General features: G+C 39.8%; 1 protein-coding gene across 2 annotated transcripts in view; it reads left to right on the top strand.

The window, feature by feature from the left end:
* The window catches only part of RPN2 (ribophorin II), a 50220-nt gene that overhangs the window by 6731 nt on the left and 16683 nt on the right, over window positions 1–26806 (top strand). For both annotated transcript variants that reach the window (XM_012728360.1, XM_004687207.2), the window contains exons 3-9: window positions 3521–3616; window positions 4116–4291; window positions 8361–8436; window positions 9395–9529; window positions 11557–11733; window positions 13754–13872; window positions 15076–15181. In XM_012728360.1, coding sequence (XP_012583814.1) covers window positions 3521–3616; window positions 4116–4291; window positions 8361–8436; window positions 9395–9529; window positions 11557–11733; window positions 13754–13872; window positions 15076–15181 — 885 coding nt within the window. The remainder of the gene's footprint in view (window positions 1–3520; window positions 3617–4115; window positions 4292–8360; window positions 8437–9394; window positions 9530–11556; window positions 11734–13753; window positions 13873–15075; window positions 15182–26806) is intronic.

Raw genomic sequence — 26806 nt, 5'->3', positions numbered from 1 at the left:
GGAGAGTCAGGCATCATAGTAGTGAGACCAGGTAGTGAGCCCAGTAGAGTGAGCGGCTCACATGTCTTGTCTGTTGAGAAAACTTAGTATAAACCCCAGCCTTCTGCAGGGGAAGTTGCCATCTGTGCTCATTGCTGCTGAATCTTTTAGTCTCTCAGACTATGGTGGGAGATACAGGGCAAGATTGTTGCATAGATGAGTGCTTGGACCATCCAATAAGAATTAGGGTTGTGTGGGAGACATGAATTTGATCTTCACCATCCTGATCTTGCCTTGCCTTTGAATCATCAAGTAACCATTAAGAAAAGTCTGAATTGGGGTATACATCTGAGTATTACTTGTGTAGAGGTTTTGGATAAAGTCATCAACGTGAATGAGGTATCCTAGGGAGAGAGAGATAATGGGATGACAAGTGGGTCTAGTAGAGAAAAACTATAGAGTTGATGGCCAGACTAAGGAGGCTTCAAGTGACGAGGTGCTAGGAAGGTAGGAAGAGAGCCCTGAGAGTTTGAGGGAATCTGGAAGTAAAGAGAAGTGAATGTTTAAGAAGGAAGTGACCGCTGTTGAGGGAGTGAGCACTGGAAAACGTCTTGGTTTTTACAGTTTGGAGGTCACTAATAATGGGGTGGGGCAGGAACCGTGTGGGAGTGAGTGAAGGTGAATAAATGAAGACTTAAAGCACAGACAACTCTGGAGAAGCTTGGCTGTGTGGAAAGGGGAAAGGTAGTGGTTGGAGAGGGTTTGAGGGAAGTTTTATTTTAAAAGTAAGACTTGAGTTTTTGTAATACAGGAATTATCGGCTGGTTGAGAGGGAGAAGCTGAATTGATAAGATGAATGTCTTCTGGATGGAGAGAGCAGCCTGTACTTTTAAGCCCGGAGTCTTGACAGTGCTTGCTGCTTTGGTGGCACTGAGTTGTCCGGGGTTACTGGAGCAGAGGTGTGTGGCAAAGTGTGGGAAGATGTGAATGTGAAGAAGTGGACTTAGTTAGGAAGGACCTAGTGTGGGGCTCTTGCTGGGGTGTGCCTACAACACGCCATAGTACCAGAGTGGTGGGATTGCAGAACATAGTCTGAGTGAAACCTGAGGGGCTGGGTGCTGTCAGTGAAGAGAATAAGGGAGAAGAAAGGCAGGTGAGAGAGGGTGTCACTGTCTTCCTAAAGGACTTATGTCCCGACTTGGTTTACGTCTTTGTTGGCTTATGTCTTTGTAGGGAAGAATGGGTAGACAGAAGTGCTGAATTTCTTCATTCAGGATGTTTAGATACTTGGAGTATTAACATAGGGCACAAAGAAAGTTGGTGGGGATCAGATAAGGAATGGACAAATGGGGTATAATTTTTATGTCTTCAGTTGGGGAGGTGAGTATGGACCATGGGAGAGCAGCTGGAGTTAGTCACAAGTCTGGTGGCTGGAGGAAGCCTCAGTTGTGTGGCCTTTTTACTGAGAGTCCAGCACTAGTTTGGGGAGGTCTTCCCATGCTGTCAGTACTTGAGCTTTGAAGCCCCTGACTGCAGGGGCTGTTGATTTTGAGAGGCCATACAAGAATTAGAGTACACATGGTGCTAGTTTTACTCCAGAACAGATAATTTTTCATAGTTCCTTGAGAAGGATGCATAGCTAGAACTGGAGCCAGAGGACCTGGGTGTGAATTCCACCTCCTCCACTAAACACTGAGTGACCTTTGCTTTGCTAAGGCCTGTTTTCTTGTCTGTAAACTTAGTAACTGAGGACCCAAGGTGCTTAACTCATAGGTTAGAATCTGTGTTCTACTTCCTCGTATTAAGTGAGAAATGCACATAAAATACTTACAGATTGACAAATATTCAGTACTCAAAAAATGGGGGCAGTCATCTCAGTCGTTTCTGGGTGCCTTGGGTGTTGTTATACCGCTGTTAAAGCACCAGATGGCGACACAGCACACATCTTAAGCTTGCCAGTGCTGCTGAAAGGACTCGTCAAATACGTTTTATTCTACAGACAGGTCCTTGATTTGGGCACTGTGAAGTATTTTGCTCTTTTTTGTTCTCCCTTTGATATCTTTCAAACTTTTGGTTGAAACATTTGTTTTGAGACTCTTATTTAAATTTTATTCATAAGTTAACAAGTATTTTAGTTGAAGAAGCACATGCATATAGTAAAATACCAGATAATATAGGATAGCTGTTAGTGGAAAGCAGCAATCCATCACGTGGCCAGCCTTGCCTGTGCCCCAGAAGCACCCACTTGTAACTGTTTTTAATTACCATTTAGTTTTGAATAGCTGCATTTATGTCTTTTCAACCAGAATATTTAGTAATATAGCTGTTAAAAATATTTTTTGGAGTTTAATATATAGAAATAGCATTAGTCTTTTCTTATGCCTACTCTGCCAGGTACTATGAATGAAGCCTCTTCTCTGATAAGTGGAACAGTGTTTTTGTGGGAGCACTGAGGTAGGAGACCACCTGGCTATCCTAAGGTGAATGTTGGTGGAGACTTTCTAAAGAGTGACATCTAAGCAGAGGTAAAGATAGGAACTGGTTTGGCCCACAAAAAGGACAAGGGATAGGCTCTCCTGGCAGGGGGAGTAAGAAGAGCAGGGTCAAAAACATGGGCTGCTGCGGGGTACCACTCTGGAGTTGGAGGTGGGGGTGTGGTGATGAAGCTGGCAGGGAGAATGAATCAGTCATGGGGACATCTTATGCTGTGTAAAAACTTTGGGTTCTTGTTCTGAGGATAATAAGGAATCACACAAGGGTGTGGCAGAGTAGCTTGGTTCCATTTGTGTTTTGTAAAGATCACTCTTGAAGCAGTAGGAGGAACAGATTCATGGTTTGAGACCACCAATTAGGAGATGATTGTAACCTTCTAGGTGAGAAATGGCAAGGACCTCATTAAACAGTGAGAGATGTCAGAGGGTAGGGACTGGGTTTGAGAAATGAAAAGAGGACTCAGTACATTTGGGGGCAAGGGAAAGGCGAGAACGATTCCCAGGTTTCTGCTGTATCTAGTGGGGTACATGGTGATGCTGTACATGAGCTGGAGTATCCAGGTGAAGAAACAAGGTTTCGAATGTGTTGAACCTGACTTGGAGATGTGTAAGTGGAGACTCTGGTATGGCTGGAATCAGAGAAGGCACTCGGCCCCTTACTGGCTTTGTCACCTTCATCAGCTTGCTCACCCACTCTAAGCATCAGTTTCTTTTTCTATTAAATGGGGGTGAGTCCTTATGTTCAATAAAGGGATGAACATCGGAAACAACCAGCATGTGTCATACCAGAGCAGGTGATGAGCGAATGGGTTTCTCTCCTATCTAAGTCTCAGAAGAACTAGAGTGCCTTCAGGTTTGTTGTTGCTTCTAGGAGGTCAGCAGTTCTGAGTAGTACAGTGTCCTCTGCAAAATAACTGCTTAAAAGATGAACTGTTATGTTACTATACTTTCAGCTCACAGATTGCTTAGAATTTTGGCATCCCAAAACATGTGCTTTTCCCAGTCTCTGTGTACACCAACACTTACCCTTGAATTTTCCTTTTACTTAGAAAGCATGTGCCTTCATTAAATCAAACCTTGACTCCAGCAACGTGGATTCCCTTTTCTATGCCGCCCAGTCCAGCCATGCCCTCTCAGGGTGTGAGGTGAGTCCAGGTTCCTACTTGTATATGTATTTTAAGCTGGAAAGTATATTTTTAAAGAGGAGGGTCATTGTCAGATTTTTTAAAGCAAGTGCTCATAAAGTGGGGTGGGAATTCCATTCTTGTGTGTGTGTGTTTTTCCCTAAGGAAGCCTAGCTTATTTTGCCACTTTTCATGAATTTTAAATAACTTTTTTCCTATAACTGATGCCCCTCTTCTGGGAAACGTTGATTTTTCTTTCCATCTCCCTTTAGTATTTAAACATTTGAAAAATAAAGGAATAATACCCCCACAGACACACACCAGATTTCAAGAAATCCATTTTGTTGAACAGAGAAACCTTGCCAGCATCTGCAGAAGTGTTGTGCTGAGGTTTTGTAGACGATCAGTTCTGGTGCTGGGAGTCGAGGGGCAGCGATTGTGGGAGCGTGTGGTGTGGCGTGGGCAGCCGCTCTGCATGCCCGCGCCTGTGCTAAATCTGTGCCTGCCAATCCTTTCTTAGATCTCCATTTCCAATGAAACCAAAGATTTGCTTCTGGCAGCTGTCAGTGAAGATTCGTCCGTTACCCAGATCTACCACGCGGTTGCAGCCCTCAGTGGCTTTGGCCTGCCCCTGGCCTCCCAAGAAGCACTTGGTGCCCTCACCGCTCGGCTCGGCAAGGAAGAGACTGTGCTCGCGTGAGTCATCTTGAGTACTTCTTAGGTTTCACTTATGTTGGGCACTAACTTGAGATGGGTCATCTGTTGATTTAGCAAATACTTTCTGGGTAACTGCTGTGTGCCACATGATCTGGTAGACACTGCAGATGTAATACTGAACTAAGGCAGCCAAGTTCCCTGTCCTCGTAGAGCTCACTTAGACACGACCTTCCCTAAGCTGCTCAGGCAAAAGGAAAATACCAAGTTGCAGCCTTAGCAGGCTGCCACACACAGACGATGTTTCCCTGAGGTTAGTGGCCGGAGCAATGTAGAAGATAACCAAACGAGAGGGGAGCCAGTGAGTCATAGGCATCTTCTGTTGAGGCTTGGCCAGGGCGCAGCAAGCAGCACCCAGTGGCAGAGGAGAGTATTCTAGGAATCAGACTCTACTAACTTTGCAAAAGGTTTAGGTGAAGGAGAATATAAGACAAGAACTCTGAGCATATTGGCTGCTTGTTACATATGTATATGTTATAACTAATATTAAGGATGATTGCTGGACTCAAAAGTGATCTTATGCCATTTTTTCATTTAACACTAAAAGTCTTTGTTTACATCATATAGTCCCTGTTTCCTGTGTGCCCCTCATCCAATCTCAGCCCCTGAAAGTGTGTAGACCACCTGGACTCCTGTTGCCTGTTTAACAAGTGGTTGGTGACACCAGTTCCCTGCTCCATTGTTTTCCAGTTTTGTATAACTTTGTTTTGTTTTTGTTCAGAACAGAAAGGCTTCTAAACTTCACGCCTTTGTTAAGGGCAGGGGCCCATAGGCAGTGGACAGTCTCCTCTGTCACTCCTATCCTACTCACTTTTGACATTGGGACTGACGCTTTTCCCAAGACTTACCTTTTGAACACATTCTGCGTAGTGCTTGATCCTTATTCAGTTCTAGGGCACTTTGAATTGTTCACATAATCCCCTGTGGAATGTTTTCCTATCACCCACCTCTTATGTCATGATGTCACTGTCAATGCCTCACTTTGACACCACCTTGGACAGAAAAACTTTCCCAGTTTCTTTAGGTAGAAAGGAAAATCCTCTTTAAAACCCCAGATCAGGAAAAGGTATAAGGATAGTACATCCTCTTAGGAGTGAATCAGATTTGGTTTCCTAACTCTGTTTCTTCCTTGCTGTGTGACTTTGAGTGAGTTATTAATCTCTCTGAGCATTATCTGTAAAATGAGACCAGTAATCTTCTGTCATAGAACAAATGTAGGGATTAAATGAGGTAATACCTGGGAAGAGTCTAGCAGAGTGACTGGGCAGGCAATAAGTGAAGTTCCTTCTAAGGAGCACTTCCCTTTGGTTTCCTTTCCTAGGGTAGCTGCTTACTTCTTTGGCTGTATTGTAGACATTTTACATTAATTATAAGCTTGTAGATAGAAAGAGCACTTGCTTTGGCTTAGCTAGAACTTGTTCAATTCCAGACTCTTCTACTTATTAACTCAGTGACCATGAAGATGCTCTTTAATCTTCCTATACCTGATAGTTTTTGTATATAAAGTAGGGAGAATAGCTGTCTCATAGGGTTATTGTGAAGTGCAAACTTGCAGTACAAATGGATGTCTTATAGAGTATTACTATTAATTTGCCCTATTTTAGGAAATCTGATACAAATTAGGACTTTTCATGGGCCTTGTACATGTAAGGGAACTTATTCTAAGAAGATTCGTGCATAAACTTTTCTAGAATGGAAAAAAGAAAATAAACCATCTGAAAAGATGCCATTGTGGTCTGTCATAAACCAATTTCTCTGAATCATCTGCTGTACATTAGCAAGATAGGCTCTACTTTCTTAGTGTTTCAATATGGTACTCCAGAGGGAAAGAAATTGCTGACTGGGGACTAAGTAATTAAAGCCAGTAACAAAATTTTTCAAAAGCTAAATGGATTAATTTCATTCTAAAGCTTCTGAGCTTGTTACAGCGGTGATGCTCACTCATTCCTCAGAAGAGAAAAATGATATCTTAATTGAAAAGTTCTTTCTAGGCTTCCTTATCAGCCTTTTCTGGGTTCAGCATTTATCATGGGCAGATGTGGGATTTTTATCTTGTTTGAAATTCAGGCTTCTTTTTCTCAAGTGCATTGTAACAGTAAGCATCCCGTAGGAGTCATTGAATACTCTGGGGTTTCCCTTTGTGTGAATTGTGACTCCTGTTTTCCAACTTGTCATCATAATGGAATTAGTTTTCCATGGAGGGAATCTAAATGGTTATGATCTCGATGAAAGCAGACAAATATTCTCTGTACGCTGCCGGCACATTCTCTGTACACTGGTTGCACACCAGGGCCCAGTCTTCTCTTGGGAGTTAGGGAGCCGCTGTGGGCTTGAGCAGCAGGCTGTGTTAGCCATCAGGGGTCCTCAGCTGCTCCTTTCCACCCAGAAAAATGCCATTTACATCTCATCTAAGTTATCTGCATCAAAGACCAGAAGTTAATCAAAACCTTACGTGCAGATGCCTAACACATTTTACCTTAAAAAGTCTGTCTTATAGAAGCACACTCATAAGTGGAAAAAAATGTGAATAAGCCGTAAAAAAGATGGACATACTGATACAGGTCACACCACTGATGAGCCTTGAAAATATTATACTAAGCGAGAAAATATCCAAAATAGGCAAATTTGCAGGCAGAATATAGACTGGTTCTTGCCAGGGATCACGAGGAGGGGAAGTAGGAAGAAACTTCACTGGGGCTTTTATGTTGGACCCATGGAACTAGATAGAGGTGATGATTGCATAGCATTGTGAGACGTGCTAAGTACTGCTGAATTGTTTACTTCACAATGATTGTCATATGAATTTCACCTTAATAAATTAAAATACATATATAGGAATAAGGTCACAGCATTGTATGACTTAGTAAAATGTGTGTTTATCAACTGGAGGATGAGTAAAGTATGTTACATCTAAGCAGTGTCACATGGTGTCATTGTTTATGAGGATGAAGTGCATTTATCTGTACTCATGGACAGATGTACACAGCTTATTACTGAGGTGAAAAATAAACTGGAGAATAATTATCTTAGAATCAAAGGCATTTAACTTTCTTTGATAATGCATTTGATTTTTGACAGATGTATATTTTTATAATTTATACTTATAATTAAAAATAAGTATAATGGGAAAAGGAAAATACAATAGACTGGCTTGGGAACCAAAACTTTTTCCTTTCATTGCACTTAATGCCTGAAGGATGAGGGACTTTCTTTCTCCCAGCGGAGGGTTGATTTTGTTAGATACCAACATGTGTTTAGTTAGAGCTTCCTGTTTATATTGCATTAATCTGGTTTCACAAAAGTTGCTTTACACTCTACCCAACAATTACAAAAGTAGGTGCCACAAAGTTTGGCTTGGGAGTAAGAAAAGTAGAAAACTAATAGGCAGCCAATTTCTCACAGTACAGTTTCTTGTACAACATGGAGATACACCTTGTTGAATTTAATCCTTCTTTCCCTTTGAGCCTATCCCTTATACACCTAATTAAGTCCTAGTGTTTCGTATGTGATGCCAGTAGGAACAAAGCAGATTTTCAGAGGGCAGTGAACCTGCTTCTTCTCCGAACCCGCAGTATTGGCTGCCATTCCTGTTGTCAGATTGAATTCTCAAGCTACCATGTCTTTTCCTGTCTTTGTCATATCTTACCAGTTAGATTGTAAATAAACTCTGATCATATTTTTAAAGATTTATTTATGCATACAAGAGCTGGGGTATAGGCCAGAGGGGTGGGGTGAGAGGATTCATCAGAAACAGAGTGGGGAGCAGAAAAGGCAGATTTTCAAAGTACACTGCTGAGGGGAGCAGCGGGTGAGACAGGGGAGGTCAGCTGCGCCCTGTGGGTCAGCTACCTGGCTGGAGGTCGAACTCTTGCTGCAGTGGTTGCTGATAGCTTCATAGTGCTAAGACTTAACCCCTTGAATCATCAGGAGGCCCTAAGCTCTGATCTTATAAAAAACAGGTGTGGGTTGTTTGTGATGTTTCAATGTAAGAAGGGGTGAGTAAATGAAAAGACTTGCATCTTTATTGAGGTTCTACTCTTTTACCTTCCAGGACAGTCCAGGCTCTGCAGACTGCATCTTACCTGTCCCAGCAGGCTGACTTGAGGAGCATTGTGGAGGAGATTGAGGTATGAATTTATTTTGACAAATAAATTTCCTGTCTTTGAGACCCTTTAGAAATGTCTTGCTGGCAAGACAAGTATGATTTGTTACACCCAGTTATATTTGTTTTCATGTGAGTTACTGACTTATATTTTTTGTATATCAGAGCCATATGTTCTAGAGAATATTTGTGAAGCTAGGATAGTTACACATCATTTAGGCCACAAACTTCTTTTCCATCCTTTTGTGGATAGTCTAACAGTCCAATGTTTTAGAGTCAAACACCTGAAATAAAGTTGGGGGTTTTTTTTGGCCACATACTGTTTTTAATCTTAGGCAAATTATTTAATGACTAAGCCTTTGTTTTCTTATATGGAGGCTGTGGGAACAAGCAAACTTCTCAAATGCCTCAGACATAATAGATGCTCAGCTAGTGGTCATTGATTTTTATTTTTACTCTCTCCTTTCCTTTTCTCAGACACCCTCTCTCATACTGCTCTCGTGGCCTACATGACAGGGTGGTAGACTGTCCTGAACCACATGCCATAGGCACATTAGGTGCTTGACCATGTTGTCTGAGGGGAACCATTTTTAGCTCTTCATCCTATAGTTGTTTGAGTAAGAAAGGGAAATGCCCTGCTCTGTTGGACGAATCCAAGTGTCCATGGTGTCTACCTGTGTCACGATGCTTCCTGGACACACTGCAGCCTACTCCACTGGCCTGCTGTCCAGAGCAGCTAGTGCCTTGAGTGCTGTGGCTCCTGGGCACAGCAGCTGGGAAAGGAGTGTTCTCACAGGGTCCTGTTCTCTTCAAACATCTGTATGATATACTTTGTAAAGTACCCTTTTTGAAAAAACACAAAGTGACTGAGGTGGTCTTAAAATTGAGAGTGAGTTTCTCAAAACTGTCTTCATGGGATGACAGTGGTTTGTGCCTCTCCTATTTTCACTTGACTCCAACATGTTTCCATTTTGTTGTGACAGGACCTTGTTGCACGCCTGGATGAACTGGGAGGTATGTATCTCCAGTTTGAAGAAGGACTGGAAACAACAGCCTTGTTTGTGGCTGCCACCTACAAGCTCATGGACCATGTGGGGACTGAGCCATCTATTAAGGAGGTACCCATCTTAACATTACTTAGGCCTAAACCCCAGAAGAGTTGTGACTTTCTCTGCTAAAGATAGCTTGTTGCAAAGAGGGCTGTTTGGTTAGTCTTGGAAAATAATACCTTAATATCTTGCATTAGGTACTGAAAAATAGAAAAATGTAATAGTACTTAATACACCATTTCCTGTGGGCTCGACATACACATATCCTTACGGTTGCTTTAACTGGGCTACAGACATGCCGTGAAGTAGTGGCAAGAAGGCCAAGTATATTACTCGTTTCCCTTCCCCTTTCTTCCTGAAACTCTTTACTGCTGGTCTCATGAATGCTTTCCATGTTGGTGGCCCAGGCAAATCCTCTTTCTCTTGAGAAGTGCCCTCTTCCTCAAAATTGCCTATTCTCCCTCCTACCCTTCATCCTCAGCAGTGACTGAATCTTAGTAATCTTTGCCGATTGACAAGAGTTCACTGAGAGCCATGTGTGTCGACTAGACATCCGCCAAGAGTTAATTCTTTTTTCTTTTTTGAAAAGGAGCTTGTTAACCTGAAAGAACCTTTGGTTGGAATGTGTGTGGGAAGTCTTTTTGAGTAGGGCCCCCTTTGTATCCCTTGTCTGTGAGATTACTAACCCTTGAGCTAGAAGGACTTAAAATAAAAGCTACTGTTGTTTAAAAGTTAGTTGGAGGGTTGGAGTACCAAGTTAAAACTTTTAATTTCTTTTATGTATTATGAAGTTGTATGCCATGTATCAAGGAAACAGTAAATAATTATCTGTCTTGGGTGACTGGAATTAATTTTGTATGTTCTCTGGAGTATATGATCTAATAATTAATTCATGTGTTGGCAGTATTATGGTGTCTTTCTTCATCCTAATTGTGGGAGGACTAGAGACAGCATACTTGTTTTTAATTTCTATTACGATTCCTCTGTTACAAATCATTTAGGGATTGTCTTAATATTGTACTGTAGGTGAATTGGTGATGTCTACATGCAGCATTTAAACTTTTTCTTGCTTTACTTCCAAGCTTCTATGAACCAGGTATTTGGCTGGAACAATTTTGCTGTTATTGCTTTTGACACAGCCATTCTAGTGAATAGTCAACCATTTTTAACAGGTCAGCAGCCTAGTGACGGAAAAAATGTAATTGGTACAATTAAAGAAAATTATTTTATGTTGTCTGTGAATAACACTGTTGGGAACAAGGGATTTCTTTTGTTAAATGGTAGATTTTAAAAAACAAAACTGATTGAAGTGGAAAATGTTTCCTCCTAAGCAAACATCCTCCAGAATTTCAATAGTGCCTTTTAGGTTCCACTTAAAAAAAAAAAAATGCTTTCCGTTTCCTCCTGTAAGCAGCCCATTCATGCGTAATGGAGAGTTATTTTAGTGTGTTTCTAATGTGCTTATTTTTGGCTATCAGGCTTGGTCTTGTAAATAAAAACAGCCCCAGTGCACTGCTTAGAAGTGGGCTGGGAGGAAAGTAGTTCAGAGGGATGGTTAGGGGAGTCAGGAAAGGATGTTTTATTTAAGGGCTTTGGAGACAAACGAGCTGTGAATAGGGCCTTTTCCCCTGTTACAGCTTGTAGTACTTAGCCTCTGTTACCTGTTTTCTCATTTGAAAAATATTGATAATATTAGTCCTTTCAGGGTTTTTGTCAAGATTTGAGTTAATGCATGTGTAACCCTTGTCAGAGTGCCTGGCATATATAGAGGCATTTAACAAAGGGATACTGTTACCTGCATTTTATAATATACTTTCACATCTCAGGTTATTTGGAAGAATAATATTGTATTGGTACAATAAGTATTGGTAAGCATTCAGTAAATGGGTGACAAATAAATGCTTGAATTTCAGTTTGTGCTAGAAGGTGGAAAACACATCCAAGTTTTTAAGTTTAAATCAGAATATTTGTTTCCCCTTCCTACCACTTGAATCAGTGGCTAAAAGACCTTCTGTGTGACACCTGGAAACAGACAAGAAATGACTGAAGTTAGGTGTGGGTAGAAGACTAGGAGCTGTCCTTCTGCTTTCTTTCAGGATCAGGTCATCCAGCTAATGAATGCGATCTTCAGTAAGAAGAACTTCGAGTCACTCTCAGAAGCCTTCAGTGTCGCCTCTGCTGCTGCTGCGCTCTCCCAGAATCGCTACCACGTGCCAGTTGTGGTGGTGCCTGAGGGCTCTCCTGCCGACACTCACGAGCAGGCTGTCCTTCGGGTATGAGCTCCATGTTTAAATGTGCTGATTTCCGTTTCCAGTATGAGGTTTTCCGAAACCTATAGCCAGGAACATAGCCCTTAGGCCACACCCAGAATAGGACTCATGGTCTAGGCCTGGAAATGGGTACATCTAGCCCCAGAACCTTTCAAATCTACCCAGGAAAACTTTTTCTATCCAAAATAGTAAAAGCTATTTTACTTTTTAAAATAGTAAGTCTTTAAGTAAAGTGTAAGAAATTTGCATGTTTGACTTTATAACTCCAGATGTGTAGAGTATACATTTTCCCAAAATGAAAACTTCCTAACTAGATTGCTTTAAGACAATTGTTTTAATTCCTTAGTAATTCTGGGGCTTGTATTCCTGAAGATAACTATCAGGCTCCTTCTCCCCCAGTGCTGGCAATATCCCTTTCTGTCTTTTCTAAGCATAGCATTCCCTCACTAGCAGGAATCATAGACTTACCCTCAGCCTTAACTCTTTTTTTTTTTTTAAAGTTTTATTTATTTATTCATACAGAGCTGGGGTACAGGCCAGAGATGCGGACGGTGAGAGGATTCACTGGGGTCAGAGTGGGGAGCAGAACAGGCAGATCAATGAAGTACACTGCTGAGGGGAGCAGCAGGCGGGTCAGGAGAGGTCTGCCTGCCATGTGGATCTCCTCCGGGGCAGGCGGGATCAAACTCATGCGGAAGTGGCTTAACCTACTTAGTGCTGTGCTTTAACCTGCTGTGCCACCAGGGAGGGCCCAGCCTTAACTCTTTCAACAGAGCAAATGCACAAATCTTGAGTTCTCATTTCAAATGACACATTTTATTGCTGTTAGAAGAAATCAGTGCTAGGCTAAGATCCTCATAAGATATTAGCATTTTGTTAAAGTCTAAACATTGGGGTTCCACATAGGATAGGTCTATCTATCTCACTTGTTCTTATACTTGGTGCCCCTACAGATATTCTCCCTGCAGAAGTATCCCACACTCCACATTGGCCTTTCTTCTTTCTACTTACTCAGTAAAAATTGGAAGTAACCGGCTGGCATAGTTCACCAAGTCAGGGGGACACTAAGAGAATAAAACAGAAAATACTTGACCTTGAAACTGCACAGATTGGATTTTGAGTCTTAGACGAGCTACTTAAGTGGCCACATGACCTTTGGCAGACTCTTGCCTCTGTGGCCTCAGTTTCTTCTGTAAGTGGAGAATGCGCTAGCTCTCTCATGATTGGTGGGAAGATACGCGTTTAGAGCTGAGCCTGGTATCTGGCAGATAATTAATTTTCAACAAATTTTAGTTATTAATATTACCAATATTTCTTAGATAGTTTTTCCATTGTCACCCTTTCCTAAATTTTTTCTTTTGTTTTTTCCAGATAATTTTTGTAAGATACTTGAGTGGACTGATTCGAACATGAGTCAGAATAAAGGAAACTTGACTGTGTGTGATCTGGGCCCAGTCATTCTTTTTCTTGGATTCTAACTTCCTTACCAAAAAATGAGATCACTGGGAAAGATCATCTTTAAGACCACTCCAATTTCTACCATCCTATAATCTATCTCATTCCTAGTCTAAACATGTTTTTTCCTGTATTTGAGGTTGGCAAGAACTTGCTGAAAATGTGTTTCTTCCTTTACAGAGTTTGTTCCCTATGGAATAAGCATTCAAAGAACAAAATTGTCTGCTCCTTTACTCTTACTTTTTGTTTTTTTAAAGCTTTATTTTAATTATTTATGCATACAAGAGCTGGGGTGTAAGCCAGACGTGCAGGAGTGAAAGGATTCACCTGGGACAAAGAGGGAAACAGAATAGGGAGATCTACTGAAATCCACTGTTGAGGGGAGCCGCGAGCAAGACAGGAGAGGTCTGCTGTGCCATGTGGGTGACCTCCGGGCAGGGGATCGAACTCATGACTGAGCCACAGTGGCTGGCAATAGCTTGATAGCAATGAGACTTAACCCCTGCACCGCCAGGGAGGCCCTCCTTTAGTCTTTGTTACTACAGGTAATTTTTTAATTTATTTCCAGTTGCAAGTTACCAATGTTCTGTCCCAGCCTCTGACTCAGGCCACTGTTATACTAGAACATGCTAAATCTGTTGCTTCCAGATCCATTGTCCTCCAGAAGACATCTTTCAGTCCCGTACGGTAAGTCCTGAGCACATTTGCAGGTGCCCACATGCTTGCTCTTGAAGTTAGCCCGTGGTAGTCCGAATATCCTGGATTAGTGTGGCTTTAACAATCATAACCAAATTTACTTAAACTTTGGCTCAGTAAATTTGACTTGGTATCCAAATCCTATCGTTATATCTAAGAAAGGGATATTTAAGATTAAGAGAGTTTTGGTTTAGTTTTATTGTTTCTTTCCTGTTTGTGTCTAGTCTCTTTGTTGTCATGATAATATAATGAATGTCTAATTTTGAATTTAATGTCTTCTCTGGTGTATGAGTGATACCTGTTTATTATAGGATAAATATAGAAAAATACCATAAAGAAAAATAAATCATTCATAATTCTACCACCCAGAGATAATTACTATTAACATATTTTGGCAGCATTTTTTCTTTTCACATAAAAAGATTTTTTAAATTGAATTAGGATTATGCTTTATCTAAAACAGTGTGTTGTGAACATTTCCTCCATGGGATTAAATGTTTTTCCACAGTTGTATTTTTAATGGTTTCCTATAGTTAAATAAATTTTTAAAAATTAAGGGTCCATTTTTATATGAAACTTTAGGGTTGAATTAGTAAGTTAATTAGATTGGAAACCGAGTTTTAGAGGAAATAGATTTCCTCGTCATAGAGTTACACAGGCAATTTGTTAAATTAAAAAGCAAGATCATTTTAAGGAATGATTAGTGGATGGTAAAAGATGTTGGAGATTTTGCTGTGTGGTTAGAGTTAAGACTTCTCTACTATTTTTGTCCCTTTAAAATAAAAGTTAATATTTTTATGAGCAAGGTCTGCTCTTTTTAGGAAATTCACAAAACAAGACAGTGGGGATAATATTAACAATTACCTACAGTTATACTACCCTGCACCAAACTCTCTGAATTTTTTTCGCTATAATTGGGATCATACTGTAGAAGTGGCTGTCAGAGGGAAGTGGGATTTTTAGGCGCAAAGAAGGGGAAACAACTTTGGAGACTTGAGATGGCAGAATATTTTAGGTTGTTTTCAAATTTCCCAAACATAATCTGTGAGTGATCAGAAAGCTGCCTGGGTGGGTTGTTTCAGTGAAAGTGCAAAGATGGTGTAGCCCTGGACTGGCCCAAGGAATACCTCACTTTGTGGCCCCTGTTTGTTCATGGCTCTCGGGTGTGCCTGCTAACCCTGCTGTTTTTCACAGGGATATTTTTGAACTAAACTTCATGAATGTCAAGTTTTCCAGTGGTTATTATGACTTCTCTGTCAAAGTCGAAGGTGATAGCCGTTATATTGCAAATACTGTAGAGGTAAGTGTTTTTCTTGTCATATCTGCTGTTATGTTAATATGTCCAAGGAAATGACCAACTAATGTTCTTGGTCTGGTATACTGACATTGCATTATGACCAGGCTCATGTGAATATGTAGGTTTAAGAGAGGGCTAGGTTCAAATTATACTGTTTGATGGACTTGGCTAAGACAGCATGTTTTCTTTAATTTGCAAATTAATTCATTCTCCATTATAATTTATCATTACCATCTTACATAAGATTTAGAAAGCAGAAAAAATAAAATTCTGTTGAGGCACAAATCTTCTTTCAGTTTTTTGTGTGGTAGACTTTGATAGACTGCTAATTATGTTATAAAAAGCATCAAGTGACACATAGCACTGTAATGAAGCTATCTGGATAACACACACACAAAATTAATAATCTTTCATAATGAACTGTTTCACATGTCTGGCTGACTGCAGTTGGGTTGAAGATCCAAGTAGTTTTAAGGATGGAAAGTTATGCCTCATTTATTCGATGCTTTGTCAGAATGAGGTGTTTTGTACTAATGGTTTCCCCAGCTAATTGACATTCACCCCTTTAGGTACCATGTCTTTCACTTTTAACCTTCTTGAATAGAATTTTATTTAAGATGAATGATATATTTTGCTTCTTTTTTAAACTATGGAATATGGTTTAACCTTTTACAGGTGACCCTGTAACCTTTACCTGGAACTATGTTACAGTTCTGTGTGCTTTGTTTACAGTTTTTTATTCTTACAACTCCAAAGGTGGGTGGGATCATTTTCATTTCATAGATGAGAAGGGTATGTGTGTATTTCAAAGGGGTAGAGTGATTTGTTCAAGGTCATCTAGTCCTGTTCTGGGGTGGATCCCCTACACAATACTAGTTTGGTATTAAACTTTTTCATTTCAAAATAATCTCAGTCTTATGAAAATAGTACAGAAAATTCTGATTTGTCTTTCACCCAGCTTCCCCAAATGTTAACATATAATTATAATTAGCAGTATACATTAACTCATTAATAAGCATTACTATAGAAATAACATGTTGATTAATATCAATATAAATATTAACTAACCCACAAATTTTTTTTTTTAAAGATTTATTTATTACTCATACAGAACTGGGGTACAAGCCAGAGATGCGGTGGGTGAGAGGATTCACCAGAGAGAATAGGGAGCAGAACAGGCAGATCAATGAAGTACACTGCTGAGGGGAGCAGCGGGTGGGTCAGGAGAGGTCTGCCTCGCCATGTGGATTTCCTCCGCGGCAGGCGGGGATCAAACTCATGTGGAAGTGGCTTAAGCTTCTTAGTGCAGTGCTTTAACCCGCTGCACCACCAGGGAGGGCCCTAACCTACAAATTTTAATTCAGGTGTCACTGGTTATCCTACAGTTTACCTTTTCTGGTCCAGGTTTCAGTGTAGGATCACATATCCCTTCAATTGTCATGTGCCTTGGGCTTACTCCACGTTGGGTAGTTTGTCTTTCATGACCTTGACACTTGAAGAGTACTAGCCAAATGAGTTTTAGAGTGTCCCTAACTCTGGGTTTGTCTCTACTTCCTTATAATTAAATTCAGGTCATACATTTCTGTGCAAGAATATTCCAGATTTCTCCATTGTAAAGTTGCTGTTTTTCTGCTTTGTAATTGTCTTCTGGAGTGATGCTTTGATACTCTGTCAAATGTCCTAATGATCTTCCCTGCCACTTAACACTGAGGTGTTTTTCACTTGTTCTTAGCCAAAAGACCAAGTAGCGATACAGTTTTTCAAAAGGTGATTTTCTCTTTCATTCCTTCTACATTTATTGATTGGAATTCTACTGTAAGAAAAAACTATCCCCCCTCCCATTTATTTATTGATTCAATTATTTATAACACTTTGGAGTGATGGATATTAATTTTAATTTATAGGTTATGTTCCGTTACTGTCATCCTTCATTTTGTTGCTCATATCATCCCAGATTTGACCTTTGGCAAGTTTCTCTAGTTGGTTTTTGTGACACCCTCTCTTAATGAATCGACAATGCAGCTAGAAAGTTTGACCTTTTCAAATGTGGCATTACTTAACGTAGATAGGTAGATTAAATACTTATGTTTAAAGTTTGGCAGAAAAGAAGATATTTTCTGGAACTTTCAATCACTTTTTTCTACTTCATGCCCCCTTTGAGACTTCTGATCCTAGTCCATTCACTAACCCAAAGTGTGGGTAGAAATTAGTGTATACCTTGAACCTTTAGAATCTAGGTTTCTTTCCATTTTAGTTTCCTTCTTTGAGAGCCTTATCTGCATCTAAGCACATTCAAATCAAGCTATTTTTTCTGTGTGTCTGAAATCTCTTCCTCCTACCTTTCCAATTTTGATAACAACATAAGCAACTTAAGTGCTACCCCAATACATCACATACATGAGGTATCCGCCCTCATCAGGTATTAAAAACATGTTGTATCCACCACCAACTATAACAGTTACTCTTTTTTTTTTTAGATTTATTTTTACTTATTTATGCATATAAGAACTGGGGTACAGGCCAGAGGTTCAGGGACGTGAGAGGTTTAACCAGAGACAGAGTGAGGAGCAGAACAGGCAGATCTAACTGAATTACACTGCTGAGGGGAGCAGCGGGTGAGACAGAAGAGGTCTGCTGTGCCATGTGGGTCAGCTCTCTGGCCAGGAATTGAACTACTGCCACAGTGGCTGGCAATGTCTTGATAAGTTGAGAATTTAACCCCTGTGCCACCAGGGAAACCTCATCACAGTTGTTCATCTTTCCTATTTCTGAGTTCTGATTAGTCACCAAGTGCTGTTGATTCCACCTCTGAGTGACTGTTGCATGAGTCCTTTGGTCTTAGTCCCAGTGTCCCTACTCAGCAAGAGCCTTGGATCCTCTGTGCAGTTTAATAAAGTCATAAGTGACTAGTTTCATTGTCTTCCGTCTCCATCCTTTCCATTTAATTTTTCATAAGTGCTGCTAGAATAATAGAATCACATGTTCCTATGCTCAAACATTTCTTTGGTTTCCTTTTGCCTTAGAGTGAGATTCACCCTCCTCAGCCTGTCTGAGAAGACCTCACAAAGCACATGAACATGCTGCAGAGTGGGTACCTCCCCTTCAGATAGACTTCATCTGCATGCCTGTAGACTCTGTTCTTATTTTTTCCAAGAGACTTGCTCTTTCCCTTCCTGGTCCATATTCTGAACCCTGAACTACATACTTTTTTTTTTTTTTTTAAAGATTTATTTGTTCATATAGAACTGGGGTACAGGCCAGAGATGGGGAGGGTGAGAGGATTCATCAGAGACAGAGTGGGAAGCAGAACAGGCAGATCGACGAAGTACACTGCTGAGGGGAGCAGCAGGCGGGTCAGGAGAGGTCTGCCTCGCACCATGTGGATCACCTCCGGGGCAGGTGGGGAATCGAACTCATGCGGAAGCGGCTTTAGCTTCTCAGTGCTGTGCTTTAACCCGCTGCGCCACTGGGAGGGCCTGAACTACATACTTTTTAGGTCAAGTTCAAATGTTGTTCCTTCATCTGAGTTCCCGTAGATTTTATTATTTTTAGTATGGATTACTTCAAATATACAGAAAAGAACAGAGATAGTGTAATGAATCTTCATGAACCTACTTTTGTTTATTTTTGGTATGAAATAAAATCCTATAGGTTGAATTTAAGCTCTGTATATTCTGTGAAATTTTCTCTCCCCCTCCCCCCCATTTGGGTTCTGTTGTCCCAGTGGTGGTTTTTATATTTCTGCTACACACATACATACTTTTGAAACAATTTATTGCATTGATTTGTACCTTCTTAAAATGTTAACTATTATCAGATATATAGAGTTTTGCAATTTGCTTGTTTTCATTCTTAATTTTATGACAACCATTATTTATACATGTAGAACTACAGCTTTATGCATACAAATGTTTAATTTTTATAAAATTATCTTCCTTTTATGAATGAATCAGATTTTATTAATTCATTTTTTTTGTGAAACATTTTAGAGTTTCACTGTTAAAAATAGTGTTACTATGAACATCTCTTATGCATATTTTTAGGAATTGCAGGCTTAGTTTGGAAATATTATGGTTTAGTTCCAGATCACCAGAAGAAAATGAATAGTGCATTGAAATGAGTCACAGAATTATTTTGGTTTCTAGTGCATATAAAAGTAGTGTTTACAATGTACAGTAATCTATTAAGTATGCAAAAGCATTTTACCTAAAATTGTAGTCCACATACCTTAGTTGTGACATAGAGACACAAAGTGAGACATGCTGTTGAAAAAAAAAAGTATGACTTTAGCTTGCTTGACAAAGAATTGCCACAAACCTTCAACTTGTAGGAATCTTAGTAAAGTAATGTACAACAAAATGAGCTATGACCTCCATAGGGGTTAAGTCTTAGCTATCACTGCTAAGGCCCGAGTTCAGTCCCTGACCAGGTTGCTGACCCCATGGTGCGGCAGGCCTCTCCTGTCTCGCCCTCTGCTCCCCTCAGCAGTGTATTCCAGTAGATCTGCCTGTGCTGCTCCCTACTCACTCTGGTAATTCCTCTCATCCCCTTCTTTGGCTTACACCTCAGTTCCTTTTCGCAAAAATAAGCAAAAAAAAAGAGGTGTGCCTCTATATGTACCATGGACATTATCTGTGTTATTAGCACTGATATCTTCCCCAGCATTGCTTTATGGTATCCTTTGCTGCATAAAAGTTAATTTCTCACACTTTTCTGTGTTCTTCTTTCCTCAATAGTTTATGCTTTTTGTTTTAACAAACCCTATTCAGAGCTCCAGGGTAAAAAGATAAAAATCTCTACTATTTTATTCTAACAAATTTTAAGGGTTTTGTTTTTATATTTTTGTTGCTATGTTACTTTACATTTTGTCTATATTGTCCTTATTGCATTGTATTACTATGTTTATTGTTTACTTCTGTATTGCTTTTTCATTAGGTTTGGAACGTCCTATGGGCAGAGACTAAATCTTCTATTTTTCATTGCTTGGTTGTTCTTTCAGACCACTTTGAAGGAGAAAAGGATAATGTTTGCCCACATAACAGTGCCTTTAGAACTCTGATAATTCATCTTCTAGGGGTGAACCTTTTATTATACTTTCAACTGGATACTAGAACATATTTACCACCACCCCTCCTCCAAAAGCAACTGTGTCTATTAGTAGACACTTCTTATTCTGTAGGGACATCTCCATTTCTGGCAACTACTAACCTACATTTTTTTCTCAATGATTTGCTTATTTGTGATGTTTCATGTAAATGGAATCACATGATAGATGGTAGGCTGTTGTGTCTGGCCTTTTTAATTTAGCAAAAAATATATATTTTTTTAATAATATAGTTTATTTTTACATCATTTTGTACATTTTTTTTCATCTCATAATTTAGCAAAATATTTTTAAGGTTCATTCATGTTAGCCTGCATTTCTTTTTATGACTGAATAATATTCATTTTTGTATATCATCACATTTTGTTTATCTGTTCATTAGTTCATAGACATTGGTGTATTTCCACTATTTGACTACTGTGAACAGTGCTGCTGTGAATATTCACATACAAGTTTTTGTTTGAGCACCTGTTTTCACTTCTTTTGGGTTCATGCTCTAGGATGAAATTGCTGGGTCATAATCATTAGTTTATATTTAACTTTTTGAGGAACTGACAAACTATTTACAAAGCAGGGCACAGTTTTCTCCTAGCAGTGTGTGAGGGTTGCAGTTTTTCTACTTATCAAATCTTTCTTTTTTATCCTTGCCTTTCTAATGGATGTAAAAGTGGTTTCTTGTGATTTTAATCCACATGGCTAATGATGTTGAACATCTTTTGTGTATTTATTGGTCATTTGCATATCTTCTTTGGAGAAATGTCTATTAAGAGCCTTTGTTAAAAATGTATTTTTCTCTTTTTATTTCTTCCCTTCCAACCTGCACACCTCTTACTTGCTTTTCTTATTACATTAATTGTCTTTCTACTATTGAGTTGTATGAATTCTTTATATATTTTGGATACAAGTTGACTAGGTACATGACACGTATTTTCTCACACTATGTTATCTCTTCACTTTATGGATTTTTTTTTTAAGCAAAAAAGTTTTGAAATTGAAGTTCAATTTCTATTTTCCTTTCATTGCCTCATACTTCAGGTGTCATAGCTAAGAAACCATTGCCAAACTCGTGATTTATTCCTGTTTTTTATAAGAATTTTATAGCTTTGGCTCTTACATGTTGGTTTCTGATCCATTTTGAGTTAATTTTTTATTTTAATTTATTTATGCATACAGAACTGGGGTTTAGTCCAGAGGTACAGGGCAGTGAGAGGATTCACTAGAGATAGAGTGGGAAGCAGAACAGGCAGATTGACAAGGGAGAGAGACAGAGTGGAACAGAACAGACTGACTGCTAAGGGGAGCAGCGGGTGAGACAGAAGAGGTCAGTTGCACTATGTGGGGTCACTTCCCTGGCCTGGGATCGAACTCGAGCTGAAATGAAGCTCTGTGGCTAGCTTCCACAGTGCTGCGCTTTAACCCATTGCACCATCAGGGAAGGCCCTGAGTTAATTTTTTAATATGATACGAGGTAGGGGACCAACTTCCTTCTTTGTATGTTCTCCTAGCACCACTTGTTGAAACAAGCTATTCTTTACACATTGAATTCACTTCATATATTTTTCCAAAAGAGGTTGACCACAAATGTAAGAGTTAATTTCTAGACTCATGATTCTATTCTATTAATCTGTATATTTGTTCTCATTCCAGTACTGTGCTGTCTCAGTTACTGTGACAGCTTGGCTTTTTGTAACTTAAAATCTGGTTTTTGTTCAGTTGTTTCCATGGTTGCTGGAAAAGTTATTGAGTACTAACTAGCAGAAATGGTTAATAGCAGTTACTCCTATGTTATTAAGTTTTCACTGAGGCCATTTCTGTCCTTTTCCTTCCTAGTAAATGGAATAAAAAGTGTTATAAAATCTCCTCTCTCCCTCTTCATTATGTTAGAGTTATGTGTATGTGTACACCGTGTGTGAATGTTCTGACCACTTTCACACATGTAGCTTTGTCATTTCAGTAATAGGCACACTGTGAGCCTCAGAGCAGGCCAGCAGGTCCTGTTTATTCTGAGATGCTCGATACTGGTCAGCATGTGTTAATGTGGTGGTTTGGTGTGGAAGCCGTCACAGCGCTTGTTACCAGGGGAAGCGTGGATGTTAGAAACTGTCATTAACATTAATTGCCCCTAATGCACCATCATTTTAACAGTAATTAGCTAAACAGGGAGGCTGTCACTCACAGCAGAAACACTGCATTTCCTCACTTTAAAACATTGTTTGAGATGTGTGTGGCAGGCAGCACAGGCAAAGAAAGGACTGCTAGCATGCTTCACCGTAAGGCAGGCTTAGCTTCATTTAAAGTGCTAAAAGGTCCCTTTTCTACTAGAGAAACTGATCCTGTAGTGTTGGTTTGAGGAAAGATGCAGCTAGCCAACAGGGATACGACACTGAATACTTTACAACCGGGCTTTGAAAAAGGTTGTGATGCTTTCTGTTTCTCCGTTTGCTTTTGACTAGCATAAAAATGGTTTTCTTCTGAATGTTTCCAGATACCCATTTGTGGTAACATTGTAGGAGCAGACAGACTTGTTTTGTTTTATATAATAGTTTATTTTTACATAATTTTGTGCATTTTTCCATCTCAATTGCAATTCCCTTGGGCTTCCCATCACCAAATCACCCATATGCCATCACCCTAGTCCCATGCATTTCCCTCTCCCCACTGTTATTGATCCCATTTCCCGCTCCACCCCCACAAAATGTCTCTGGTATATAGCTGTTCATCATTATCATTATTTTCTCGCCTGTTCTGTTATATTCCTATGCGTGAAACCATCCAATATTTTTCCTTTTCTTTCTGGCATATTTCACTAAGCATGATCTTTTCCAGTTCCATCCATGTTGCTGCAAAAGACATATGTTGCCTTTTTTTGGTTGCTGAGTAATATTCCATTGTGTCTATGTACTACATCTTTTTAATCCAGTCATCCATTTTTGGGCATTTGGGCTGTTTCCATGTCTTTCCAATTGTAAATAAAGCAGCAATAAACATGGGGTACAGGTATCTTTTTGAATCAGTGTTTTTGTGTCTTTTGGGTAGATACCTAGGAGTGGGATTGCTGGGTCATAGGGAAGCTCCATGTTAAGCAGTTTGAGGAACCTCCAAACAGCTTTCCATAGTGGTTGTACTAGTTTGCATTCCCACCAGCAGTGCAGGAGAGTTCCTTTTTCTCCACATGCTCACCAACATTTGTTGTTGCTAGTTGTTTGAAGATGTGCTGTTCACACTGGGGTGAGGTGGTATCTCATTGTGCTTTTAATTTGCATTTCACTTATACAAGTGATGTTGAACATTTTTTCATATGCTTGTTGGTCATCTGCATTTCCTCTTTGGAGAAGTGTCTTTTTAACTCTTCTGCCCATTTTTTGATGGGGTTGTTTATTTTTGTTGAGTTTCATCAGCTCTCCATATATTTTTGTCATTAATCCTTTATCGCTAGTTTTGTGTAAGAAAATTTTTTCCCACTCAGTGGGATGTCTGTTTTTTGTAATGTCTCTTTTGCTGTACAGAAGCTCTGTAACTTGATGTAGTCCCATCTATTTATCCTTGCCTTCGCTATCGTTGCATTGGGTGCTCTCTCTTTAAAGATGTCGCTGAAGTGTATGTCATGTAGTTTTTGGCCCATCTTTGCTTCCAGGTATTTTATGGTTTCCATTCTATGGCAGACAGACTTGTTTTAAACAGCCCTATAGTGTTTCTGGCAACAACAACAAAAAAGCTGTAACTTAGTGGGCCTTTAAAATTTAGCACTGCAAACAAAAATGACTTAAGTTTACGGCAGTTTTCCCTTTGTCATTTAGTAAGTCGTGTATTGTCTGGGAATGCTGACGATGTCTCTAGAATAAACATGTTGATTAGCAGTTTAAGTGACCATGGTGTTGCTGAAAATTTGTAGTCAGGATTCTAAGTGAAAACCCAAAAGTTTATGACTTCCTTGTCACTGTGATTAGGATATTGAGGAGGCCTCTTTCAAGTACTTAAATATCTGTGTATACTCATCTGCTGCAAGAGAGAGTGATTTTAATGTTCACAATGAATGCAATAATGTTTGTAAAGAAGAAAGTCTGTGACAGAGTCTCCATTACTCATATCCATGTTCTTAAAAAATTTGTAAAATATGCCTGTAGTTTAAAAAAAGAAAAACCTCAAAACCCAAATAGTTATATAATGAAGTAAGTACAAGAATCCTTGCAATCTATCCTTCTCCTTGGGGGAATCCATGTACACTAAGAAAAAGAAGTATGTATGCATATGTCAACAAATGTAGGCATATCCTTCGTTATTTACTCAGAAGGGAACATTTTACAAATAGTTGTATTCTTTGTATTCAACACAGAGGTTCCTAAGTTTTCTCTCAAGGGTCTAACTTGATGCCTTTCACCCCATCTTCCCCTGCCATAACTCATCCAGTTGCCAAGACTCAGCAACAGGTAGATGGCTGTGTTCAAAAGTAGGAGATAATATTGCCATAGAAACCTACCTTGTTCTTCATTGCTTTGTAGTAATTCATAACTGTCATGTGCCATTATATATTTAATTAGTCTCCTGTTTGTGGACATTTGAGCGGGACAATGATTTCAGGACCACATTTACAATTTTTTTTAAATGAGTGAGCCCGGGGGCCAGCCTCCCTGGTGATGGAGGGGGTTAAAGCGCAGTACTACCAAGCTATCTGCAGCCACTGCAGCATGAGTTTGATCCCCAGCCAGGGAGCTGACCCACGTGATGCAGCAGACCTCCTCTGTCTCCCTGCTGCTCCTCTCAGTCGTGTATTTCAGTTGATCTGCCTGTTTTGCTCCCCACTCTGTCTCTGGTGAATCATGTCAACTTCCCTCCCACTCCCCACATATACCTCTGGCCTGTACCCCAGTTCTTATATGTATAAAAAAAAAAACCTTAAAAAATAAAATAAATAAATGAGTGAGCCCTGAAGATCAGTCACAGAAGTGAAGAACAAATTTTCTGATTAATGCTAATGAAAATGGCAGAGTAGGTATCTATGAAGACAAATTATTATTATTTTTTAAAGATTTATTTACTTGTGCATACAGAACTGGGGTACAGGCCAGAGGCTCAGGGGCAGTGAGAGGATTCACCAGAGACAGAGTGGGGAATAGAACAGGCAGATCTACGAAGTACACTGCTGAGGGGAGCAGCGGGCGGGTCAGGAGAGGTCTGCCATGCCATGTAGTCACCTCTGGGGCAGGCGGGGATTGAACTCATGAGGAAGCGGCTTTAGATTCTCAGTGCTGTGCTTTAACCCACTGCGCCACCAGGGAGGGCCACAAATTATTTTTATAGCTTGGCGTACTGCTTAACTCCTACCTCCCCCCAAACTGCAGGACTGCTTGAAGGTTCCTGCCATGCATTTCCCATTCCTGACAAAAGTCCTAGCCCAGGGTGTTCCCTCCTCTGTTTCCACAGCACTTTGTGTGTCCCACCACTAAGCAGCAGCCTGGTCTTTTGTCATCATGCTTTGTACATGTGCTTTCTCTTTGGATAAGGAGTGCATCTTGCCAACTCAAAGTGTCCTCTGCTGCTAGGTAGTCCAGATACTCCAGGTAGCCTTCCTAGGGTTCTTGATAAAAGTCAGTGTCCTAATTAAAGTTCTTTTGGCTACTTCTTTGAACTTTCCACTTCAGTTTTTCTTCAAATGGAAGTGGTATCAGTGTCTCCCTACATAGAACTTTATATAGTACACTTAGGTTTCAAGTCTTAATAAGAGTTGTGAGGCTGTTCGTTCAGCAGAGGACCCAGGGGAACAATGTTGAGACTGCCAGCTCTTCCCTCAAGTGCTTATTCCCCATACTTGCCGTCATAACTCACCTAGTTGCCTAGATTTAATGACATGCAGTGATGCTAATTATAATTTGCCAGTTGGTGGCTGTGTATTCAAAAGTAGAAGGTAATATTATTCTTATTTTTACTGCCTCAGGTAGTCTTTTACATTTTGGCTTTTTTTTTTTTTTTAATTTTTTAAGCAAAACTGAACACCCCTCTTCAGTCTGATAATTGAGGCTGTTGTTATAAAATAGCTATTATGGAGGCAGAAGTGAAGGCTGTTAAAAGGAATTATTTGATAGCTATCTTTATCCATTTTTTAAATTTTCTTCTTTGCCCTCGAAGTAAGGCTGTCACACCTTGAATAGTGCATTTTAGAAAAATTTCAAAACTGCCCTTCAGTGGTCCAGTCCTCTATTTCTTTTCCTTGATCCTCATTTAGACTATAAACCAGTGTATTTGGCAAGGATCTCATTCAAGCTTAGCAAATATTTGGAAGGCTCACAAATATGTTTGCACATAAAAAGTGCCTTGGGTTTTCATACAGTCAATTTTTAACTCAAAAACTTCCCATAAATAGACGTTCAGCATATTTTCTTACTTTAGGAAATATACATTTATTTCTTCTTTTTTTTTTTTTTAAGATTTATTTATTTGTACATACAAAACTGGGGTACAGGCCAGAGGCTCAGGGGCGGTGAGAGACTTCACCAGAGACAGAGTGGGGAGCAGAACAGGCAGATCTA

This window comes from Condylura cristata, unplaced genomic scaffold (assembly GCF_000260355.1).
Source record: "Condylura cristata isolate star-nosed mole 26May11 unplaced genomic scaffold, ConCri1.0 scaffold00022, whole genome shotgun sequence".
Classification (NCBI taxonomy): domain Eukaryota; kingdom Metazoa; phylum Chordata; class Mammalia; order Eulipotyphla; family Talpidae; genus Condylura; species Condylura cristata.
Note: the sequence above shows the minus strand (reverse complement) of the source record. Positions and strands in the feature narration are given on the sequence as shown.